The sequence below is a fragment of the Lichenostomus cassidix genome, unplaced genomic scaffold (assembly GCF_008360975.1).
Source record: "Lichenostomus cassidix isolate B80296 unplaced genomic scaffold, HeHo_3.0 HiC_scaffold_43, whole genome shotgun sequence".
Taxonomy (NCBI): domain Eukaryota; kingdom Metazoa; phylum Chordata; class Aves; order Passeriformes; family Meliphagidae; genus Lichenostomus; species Lichenostomus cassidix.
Genome location: NW_028147635.1, coordinates 3,677,050 through 3,687,493, shown reverse-complemented (window position 1 = coordinate 3,687,493; position 10,444 = coordinate 3,677,050). Strand labels below are relative to the sequence as shown.

Below are 10,444 nucleotides of genomic sequence, written 5' to 3'. Positions count from 1 at the left end.
GGGGCTGATTTTTGAATGTTGCAGGACTCCAAATGTGAGTTGCAAATGCCCCTTGGGGGATATGGGGGAGTCCCCAGCACGTGAGATTTTTAGGGGATCCCAGTGGTGTCTGCCAGGAGGGATGGGATGGGATGGGATGAGACTGGGAAGGGTTGGATGTGGATTGGGGTGTGGGATGAAGTCTGGGGAGGGGGATGGGTGGGATGGGGCCTGGGATGAGGCAGCCGAAGGTTGGGGATGATGAAGCTGGGGGGACCCCACTCCTTAGGGGCTTGCGGGGTATCTGGCAGCTGTGAGAGAATTTTGGGGTACCCCTGATCCTTCGGGGGTGGCACTGGTAGCGGGGGGACACGTGGCTCCGGCACCTCTGGACCCCATCTGCGCCCCCCCTCGCCCCCAGCGCCCCCGGGAGCAGAATTTGGGGAGGGGGGAAGTGGGGGGCGCCCAGGCCGGGCCCCCCTTGCTGTCCCGGCAACTGGGGGCCGAGTGCGGGGGGAGCCCCGCGGGCATTGCCCGGCCCTGCCCGGCACGGCTGATACCCAAGCCCCAAGCCCCCTGTCCATCCCTGGGGCTGATCGGGGGGTTCCCCCCACCCAGCAGCCAGTGCTGCAGCAGCCGTGGGGCAGAGGAGGCTGGGGAATGGGGTTCTGGGGTGGGAGCAGAGGAGGAGCGGGAGGAAGAGGAGGGAGAGACGAGGAGGAGCAGGAAAATGCGGAGCAGGAGAACCATGAGATTTCACCACCCACTGTGTATGCAGCACCCATGGCTCTGGGATCATTGCCCCTCCTGTATTCCACAGGTCAGCAGGGAGGGGGAGCTCACCCCAAAGCTCTTGGGGGGTCTCTGGGAGGGTGTTAGTTTTTGAGGGGTGTTTGGAACTCGCAGATTCTGGAAGTGAGCCCCAGATATCTTTGCATGTCCTTGGCAGCCTGGAGGGGTGGGGGAGGCTGGAGATGAGGCAGGGCTGGGACACTGTGACACTGAAAGGGGCAATGGGGAGAGGGGGAAGCCCCGAGTGCCTGGAGTGGGGGGAGCCTGCAGAGGGGGACCCTGGGAGCCCTTGGAGCCAAAGCACAATCAGGGAAGAAGGGACCCCTGGGAGCACCGAAACCCCACAGCATCCCTAAGCAGGACCCAGGAGAAGGGGGATCCCCAGGACCCATGGGAGCCCCAGCAGCTTTGAGAATGGGAAACCCCAGAACCCCAAAGAGAGGAGACTGGAAAGGGGGAACTCCTGGGAGGCTTTTTCTGAACTCATTCTTATGTTAGGAGGATCTTACAGACATAAAACAGCCGGTGACTTCTGGAGATAGACTTGGGCAGGAGGAACCTCCAACCCAAGGCACTCACACCTTTTTTTTACCCAGACGAGGATTAGCCAATTCCCAAATCTTGGCCAGATGGAGGAGGAGGCAGTGAGGAAGAGGAAGATGCCCCAGGACAGCCAGGCAGGTGAGGAGGAAGTCACTGCCCCTTTCCTGCTCTCTTCTCCTCCATCTCCCAGCCCAGCATCACCCCTGGCTGCAGGACAACCCTGCTGCTGATGCTGTCCTGGTAGGGATGGATTTGGGGGATCTCCTTCCCCTTCCCTCTGGCATGGAGGCAAATCCCAAATCCTCTCCTTGTCCTTTTTGCCCCAGACAATGAGCTGAGGAGAGAGACAACGGAGGACAAGTCCTTATGGCAGAAGCTCATGGAAGAGGCCATTTTGAGCAGCTCCATGACCCAGGAATCCAACCAGGAGGAAAAGCCCCAGAGATGCTGCACAAGGAGGGGCTGCAAACCCAGCCCAGGGTGCTGTGAGGAGCAAAGACCCACCCTGTGCCAGGAAGTTGGCAAGAGCTTCAGACAGAGTTCTGAGCTGGAGATTCCTGAGAAGCTTCGTGAGACTGAGAAGCCCTACGAGTGTGGAGAATGTGGGAAGAGCTTCAGAAAGATCTACCAGCTTATGGTCCATCAGCGGATCCACAACAGGGAAAAGCCCTATGAGTGTGGGGAATGTGGGAAGAGCTTTAGCCAGAGCTCCCACCTGATTCGTCACAAGAGGATCCACACTGGGGAGAGACCCTACGAGTGTTCCGAGTGTGGGAAGAGGTTTCTAACCAGGTCCAATCTCCTCAAGCACCAGTGGATTCACACAGAGGAGAGGCCCTTCCGCTGCCCTGAGTGCAGAAAGGGCTTCAAACACAACTCCACCCTCATCACCCACCAGCGCATCCACACTGGGGAGAGACCCTATGAGTGTGAGGAATGTTGGAAGAGCTTCAGCCAGAGCTCCCACCTGGTCCGTCACAAGAGGAGCCACACAGGGGAGAGGCCCTACGAGTGTTCTGAGTGTGGGAAGAGGTTTCAGACCAGCTCAGATCTCCTCATCCATGAGCGGATTCACACAGAGGAGAGACCTTTTCGCTGTCCTGACTGCAGGAAGGGCTTCAAGCGCAACTCCCACCTCCTCAGGCACCGGCGCATCCACACCAGGGAGAGACCCTATGAGTGTGGGGAATGTGGGAAGAGCTTCAGCCAGAGCTCCCACCTTATCTGTCACAAGAGGATCCACACTGGGGTGAGACCATATGAGCGTCCTGAGTGTGGGAAAGGCTTCACCCAGAGCTCTGACTTGACCAAACATCAAAGGAGGCACCGGTGAGGGAAGCCCTGCGAGTGCCCTGAGTGGGGGAAGAGCTTCATGCACTGCTCCGTATTCATCCCCCATCAGACAACCCAAATTGAGCCCTGGTGACCCACACTCCCACTGGTGTGACTCCACACCAGTATTGTGGTCTGACCCTGGCCAAATGCCGGGCACCTACAAAATCTGCTTTCTCTTCTCTCCCCTGCTGCAGCTGTGCAGAGGGGAGGGGAAAAAAACCCCAACCCTAACACACACACATAGGGCTCATGACTCAAGATAATGAACCGGGCAGGATGCAGTGAAGGGTAAAACAGGCTGAGAACTTAAAATTGCGAAGTGATTTATTGGTAACCTAACCCTAAACAGAGTCAGAGGAGGCAAATGAGAAGTAAAAATAAGCTCTTAATACACTGTTTCTCTGCTCACCCCCTCCCTCTTTCCCTCCAATAGCACAGGGGGTTGTGGCGGGCAGGGTATGGGGCTTTTTTGGTCAGTCCATGACCAAAATTTCTTCCGCTGTTCAGGGAGAGGAGTCCTCTACTTAGCCATGGGTCCCTCCCACTGGAGACAGTCCTCTGCAAACTTCTTTGCCGTGGGTCCAATCTGTCGAGCAGCAGCTGCTGGAATCTGCTGCCCCATGAGTTCTTGTCCACAGGGTTCAGAGCTCTGAGCCCAGGCCAGGCTGTTCCGTCTCAGGAGCAAAGCCTTTCCCTGCACTGGGACTCCCACTGGATCACAGCTTCCTCCAGGCATCCACCTGCTCCTCTAGCGTGAGCACCTCCCCACGGGCTGTGGATGGATCTCTGCAACCTCCTGGACCCCGTGGGCTGCAGGGGGACAACCTGCTTCACCATGGTCCTCACCATGACCATCAGAGGATTTCCAGCTCCCGGGCCTGGAGCACCTCCTCCCCCACCTTCTCCACTGACCTTGGTGTCTCCATGTTGTTTTCCCTCACATATTCTCACCCCCTCCTCATCCTCTGTCTAAAAAGAAGTGCTTGTGCACATTGTTTTGATTTCTTCTTAAATATGATATCCCAGAGGTGTAACCAACATCTCTAATTGGCCCAGACTTGGCCAGCAGCATGTCCATCATCTTCAGAGCCATCAGAGATTGGCTCTGCTGGACATGGTGAAAACTTCTAGAACATTCATGCAGGACACACAGGAGCCATTTCTGTGCCCCTCCCCACCCACTAGCAAAAACTGGGCTAAGCAAAACCAACTCATGAGCACAGGGGTGAGTTTTCTCCCAACCCTTCAGCCACTTCTTCAGGCCTACCACAACAGCTTTTGAAGGGTTTAAGTTTCCCCTAGATGCTAAAGAGAGCTTGCTGATGTTCTGGGCTGAGCAAAACTAACATACTCAGGTTGGGAAGACACCTGGCTGGTGGCTTCCATGGCCTCCTGATTCCCTGTGGCCACCTGGACAAACACAGGGGCAGGAACATCCATCAGGACTCAGACTGACATCTGAAATTCATTGGGAAGAGCTGATTTATTAATGTTACACCCTAAAAATTGTTACCTGCTGTGTAATTGTTTCTTCTGGTGGCATCAAGAAATGATGGATGATCTTGGAGGTCTTTTCCAATCTAAATAATTTCCTTCTTCATCTTGTCAGAACAACCAAAGCTGAGGTAAAATAAAGAAATGAAACAAAGAGATCTAAAGCTGCACCATTTTACTGTGCATTTGGGGGTGAATGTGGGGTCCAGGGGAGTATTCATGAGGATTTGGATGTTCTGGGGCTGCCCAGGCTGGGGGACAGGACAACAGTCTCATAGTTGTGCTGGCAGAATGTGTCCACCTGAGCCCATCTGTTGTCCAGGAATTCCAGTTGTCTGTCCCAGTCCCTGGCCTGGGTCTCCCCATGTGGGATGTGCCCCCCAAAGTGCTGAAGTGCCTGAGCTGCTCCCAGCTGTGGATGTTCCTGTCCACCAGCCTCTCCTGGTCAGTGCCATGCGGGGTGGGAGGGGATTTAGGGAATCCTGGGGAGACTGGGGAGGGCTTTTGTGGCTTTTGGGGGCATTTCTGGTGCTGAGAGGGAGTTTGGCATGCTCTGTGAGAGAGGTTTGGGGTCCTGGCTGGGCTGTGTGACTTGGAGAAAATTTGGGTGGATCAACTGGGGGAGATGGGAATGGGGTTATGGTGGCTCTTGGGCCCATTTATATTGCAGGGAGTAGTTTGGGAGCATCCTAGGAGGAGCTGTTGGGTGGTTTGAGGGGCCTGGGAGTGGCTGTGGGGCTGGGAGGGGGTTTTTGAGTGGTCATGACGAACTCAGACCCCCAAAGCTGCCACCATACTCCACCCCCCAAGGTGCTGCTGGGGTTTGGGGGCTCCATGTTGGAGTTCATCCTCCTGGCTCTGCGGGAGAAGGTGAAGGGTGTATCCAGGGGTCATGTGTGTCCCTGAGAGCATGTGTGACCCCCCATCCCAGTGTCACCCCCTTTTCCCTCCCCACAGGGCTCCTGACCCAGCTCCTGCTCCCCCCAGGAGGGAATTTGTGGAGGGGGCAGAGGGGGTGCACAGCCCCTGCCGGGGGATGACCCTGAGCCAGCGCCCATTGTTTAGCACCAACCTGGGCTTGGGGCTGCAGGAGGAAGAGGCCGATGGGAAGCAGATCCTGCAGGTGGGACAGTGCTTGGGGTCAGGGCAAAGTCCTGCCCTGCACACCTGGCTCAGGTGTGACACTGCCCCGGGAAGGGAGCGGGACATTCCCATCCCCACGGATCAGGGCTGTGAGCAGCACTTGGAGCACAGACATGGAAATACTGGGAGGAACTGGGAGCACCCTGAGGGTGTGAATTATCCCCACCACCACCTTTCCAGGGCAGCCCTGTGATCTGAGAAATGCTCGTTAGGCCTCAGCCTTGGCCAACAGCCCCTGGGCTCAGCTCCTCTGCAGCTGATCACAAACACTGTCTGCTCCCAGGCACTGTTGCTGTCCAACCAGCTCCTGCTTTCTTTAGGAGCAGCCTTGGGAACTGTTTTTCTCCCCTCAGTGGCACAACATCCCTGTTCTCATAGTGTCAGAGAAAGCTGTTGATGCGAAGTGCAGCCAGGATGGAACATTGCTGTGACTGAAGCCCATCTCTTGGGGCCCTATCAACAGGGCTCCAAAAGGAGCCCCTTGGAGCTCTCCTGGAGCAGTGAGCTCCCTCTGAGTGGGGCCTCTCCGAGCCGGGAACTCTCCCGTTTGCTGCACTCGGGGCATCCCCGAACAACGAGGGACCCTGGGCCCATCCCCCCACTCCTCCAGGCTCAACCCTTCGCCTGCTAGGGAGATGCAAAAGCATCCGCAGTCAGCATTTCCCTGCCCTCCAGGGCAGTTTCTGACAGCTCCCTGGCACTGCCTCTTTCTGTCTGTGTGCACACACGTGTGCCTGTGCTCTGGAAATGGGGGAGAAATGCTGCTCTGGGAGGTGTTGAAGTGCCTTGGATATCTGAGTGAGTTAGGCCTGTAAGTGAGGTTCAGTCATAAGGTATGAGCTAAGTGAAATGCTGCTGAGGGTTGTTCTTTTGCTAAGTTGGTAAGTTTAAGGCAAAAGTTAATGTTAAGCTAGAAGTTAAGTTTTGTTAAGTTTAAGGCCTGTTAAGGTTTTAAGCCATATTCCTTTTATCCTTGCCCTCACTGTCCTTTTGTCACACACACACACAGTGCCGGTTCTCAATTCATTTCTGGTTTGATTGCCTGAATTTGCTTGCTTTTGTTTTGCTTTTTTCCCCTGGTGTGCCTGAACTGTGCAGTCAGAAGCAGAGTGACTCTTGCTAATGAATTTTGTTGTGCTGTTGCTTAATATTAAATCTGGTTTTTGCTGATCCCTTGCTGGGGATTTTTTAAGTGCTCTCAAGCCCTCGTTCATAAGAGGGTGAAGGAGCCCTGGGCCAGGCTCTCGCCCTGAGGGACACAGGGACACTGCTGGGGGGTCCCTGTCCCCCTGTCCCACCCCCCAGGGCCCTGTCCCCTCTGTCCCCATGTCAGGCTCTGGGGGTCGATCTTGTGGAACATCCTGTGGGGGAGGCTGTGGCACTGGGGGGCAGGGGGGACCTGGGGGGACAGGGGACCCTGCTGTGCACGAGCAGCGTTGGACTTGTCTGGGGGAACTGTGAGGCGGGGCTGGGGCAGAGTGACCTCCCCAGTGACCTCACACAGCTACCCTTTGATGTCACACAGCCACCCTGTGATATCACAGCCTATTCTGTGATGTCACACAGCCTACTCCATGATGTTACACATCCACCCTGTGATGTCGAAGAGTCACCCTGTGTTGTCACAGCCCCCTCTGTGATGTCACACAGCCTTTGCTATGATCACATAATGCTGCCCTGTGATGTCACAGCCCATTCCATGATGCCACAACCCTCTCTATGATGTCTCACAGCCATTCCATGATGTCACAGCCCCCTTTGTGATGTCACATCACCCCCCTGTGGTGTCACACAGTCCACTCTGTGCCCTCACAGCCTGCTGTATGAGTTCATACAGCCACACTGTGATGTCACAGCTTGCTCTTTGATGTCACACAACCAACCAGTGATGCCACAGCCCACTCTATGATGTCACATATCACATCCTGCTCTGGGATGTCACAGCCTGCTCTGTGGTGTCACAAGCCAGTCAGTAATGTCACACAGCCTGCTCTGTGGTGTCATACAGCCACTCAATGATGTTACACAGCTCACTCTGTAACTGCACAGCTTGCTTATGTGATGAGGCCTCCAAACCCCATCTTGGGAGATTTTTCAGTCCTCTCCAAGTTTTTTGAGAAAGGAAAAGTATTGGTCAAAATGCAAGGAAAATGGAGTGTCATTTTTTCCCAAAGTTTACAGTTACAGAAGAAGGGTCAATATGTTTAAGCTAAACGAGAGTGCATTTAGATTTGTTATAAGGAAGGAATATTTTACAATGAGATTGTCACAAAACATCAACTGTTTCTCCAGAGAACTTGATGCCCCATCCCAGCAATTGTCCAAGGACAGGAGCTTTGTGCAACCTGACATAGTGAAACCCCTCCTTTCCTCAAGGATGGAATTCCTGTTGTGCTAGTTCTCTGATGTGCTGGGTGACCTCACAACACTCCTGGCCAGAATGTCAGCTGAGGGCCAAGCAGGCTGCTGCAGTGGCAGTGACCTCACAGCCATCACCATTGCAGCCATGTCCCCTGGGCCTGGCTCTCCCCATTCCATGAGCTCCTGTTCTGTCACCAATGGTCTCCTGAGTTCCAACGAGGCCCCACAGTGTCACAGTGTCCCCTTCATTCCATCAGGTTCTGTAGTGTCACAATGCACTCCTGGGTTCCATGAGGCCCCACTGTGTCACAATGACCCCTTGGTTCCATGAGGTGCCACAGAGTCACAATGGTCTCCCTTCATCTGTGAGGCCCTGCAGTGTCACTTTGGTCTCTGTGGTTCTATGTGGCCCCAAAATGTCACAATGATCTCTGTGATTCCATTGGGAACACAAAAGCTTTGCATAAACATTGAGCAACACCTGCTTAACACAGCTAGACACATCTGTTTGTATTCAAAAGAGGGTTTAAAGGTGAGAATGGCACCATCAACTTCCATCTGCAACTGAGATCAAGGGAAAGGACAGGGACAGAGAATTCTGCTTCAAGATACAGAGAATTCTGCTTACAGAGATCACTTCTGGTCACATTGTCCCTTGTAGAAAGGTGACATCATCAGAGGCAGCCTGTACTGAGCATGTGGCTCCTGAGTGGGCTTTGTTGTGTAGGAAACCTGCTCAGGCTTTTCCATTCTTTCCTCACAAACAGGAAAACTTCTCCTGGGCCTGTGTGCAGGCAGAGCCCTGAGGAGAGCAGGTGGGACATGGAGCAATGGGCTGGGACAGCCAGCTGCAGAGCTCAGGGAACAAGTTTGTGATGCAGGGAACAGGGATGTCAGTGCCAGGTGGGCAATGTCAGCCATGGTGAGGTTGGGGGTGAGGAGCAGGTTGTCCCAACAGGGTCAGCCCTCAAGGGGCTCATTCTTCTACATGCCAAGACCTCCTAAGGAGACATTCAGCATCAAAGTCACTTGGGGAATGCTTCTATCATGTCTTCTCGGAACGGAAAAATAAAAAAATATTTCCTTGACGTTAAAGAAAAGTCACGGGTGCACTTTGAAAACTTCCTCCTTAAAAGAACACCAAACTGACTCCAATAGCTGTACAAGCCCTGAACACTTGAAGACAATGGAAGGCAGACAAAGAACTCCTGAGGGCTTTCTGTAGTTTAATGAACCCCAAGGTGGAGCTGAGTCTGTGACCCTCAGGGACTGAGAGAAGGTTGAAGAAGCTGCTCAAGGAGTCAGAAACAAAATTCCAAGTCCCTTGGAGCATCACTGGGCGCCACTGAAGGCAGGGACTGCCAAAGGCTCCCCAGGGACTCGTGAGAGCAGATCCTTAGGGCCAGGATTGCAGAGAGCCAAAGGCTCTGAGCAGGGAACTGGAATGCTGAGAGAAGCCTGGGCTGGTTTGAGGAAGCAGAAAGGCCAAGGCCTAACACCAGTGACCAGTTTGTGGGTGATTGTTGCTGTACTCCAGAATTCCCCTGGAAAAACCCCTGGGGAAGCCAAGGCAGGAGCAGCTGGGAAGGGCTGGCAATGCTGCTGCTGCTCCTGCTGGGAGCCCCGGCTGGGCCAGGCTGGCGCCCACTGCGCTGCGGCTCCTGCTGCTGCCAGAGCCGGGTGGGACTCGGGGACAGGGAATGGACACGGGGGGACAGCAAAGGCCGTGGGGCTGCAGTGATGTTGGCGCTCAGGACAGTGCCAGCACAGAGCTTTGGACATGAGGGGTCATGAGAGGCCATGCAAAGCCTCAGCCCTGGCAGGAGGGCAGCTGTGTCCCCAGGGCAGGGCAGCTGGGAGGTGCCACAAGTGCAGATGTGGTGCAGAGCAGGCTCAGAGCACCTCTGGGAGGGGATGAGACCCTTCCCTAACTCCAAACCACACCAAAATCACCATAAATAGGACTTTGCGTCTTCAGAAGCAACTGGCAACTTGGAAGTGACTCCAACTCAATCCTACTGCGAGAAGGAAGGGAATCTTCCCAGTGAGCTGCCATCCAGCCACTATTAACAATGAGTGGGATTTAGAAGTATAACACTAATAAATAATACAAACAAATAATAGTAACAACAGTAACAAGAAATGAACCCCCAAATTCCAACACACAGCACCACACCAAAAGGATGAACCTCCTTTATCTTTATTGCCTCAAGGCTCATGAGAAAGAATCCTCTTATATAATACCCAAAAACCCACTCAGGAACAGGTTTCCCCTCCCTACATCACCCCAACCTTTGGCTGTCTCGTTCCAGATCCTGCTCCACAGTCGTAATCCCCACCCCAACCCATCTCACCCCTCCTGGACATCAAGACCCCCTTCCCAAGCCCTATTTCCACCCTTCCACCACTCCAATTCCCATCCCACCCATCCTGCCCCACCCAATGCCCACCTCACCCCTCCGGAACTGCATCCCACTTTGCTGAATCTCCCTCCTATGCCATCCCACCCTGAGGGGCTGTGGAATTGAGTTGTTTTGGGCAGGGATTTAGCCATTTTGGGGTAACATTGAGTACTTTCCAGTGGAATTGGGTGGTTTTGAGAAACAGGATTAACCCTCTTGGCTTTTCAAACACAAAATGGAGAAAGAAACTGTACCAAATACCCCAGAAGCACCAAATCATCCAGAATAGCTCCCGAAAACCAAACCCCCCTCCCAAATAGCAGTAAATCCATGAGGCTTTAGGTAATAAGGCTGGAGAAGAAGATAAAGCCGTTCCTGCAGTTGGGGCTTGTGCA

General features: G+C 54.1%; 1 protein-coding gene across 1 annotated transcript in view; it reads left to right on the top strand.

The window, feature by feature from the left end:
- The window catches only part of LOC146421203 (uncharacterized), a 65,053-nt gene extending 62,406 nt beyond the window's left edge, over positions 1–2,647 (top strand). The window contains exon 6 of the mRNA XM_085047708.1: positions 1,890–2,647. Within this exon, the coding sequence (XP_084903834.1) occupies positions 1,890–2,647 (758 nt within the window). The remainder of the gene's footprint in view (positions 1–1,889) is intronic.
- The last annotated feature ends 7,797 nt before the right edge of the window (positions 2,648–10,444 follow it).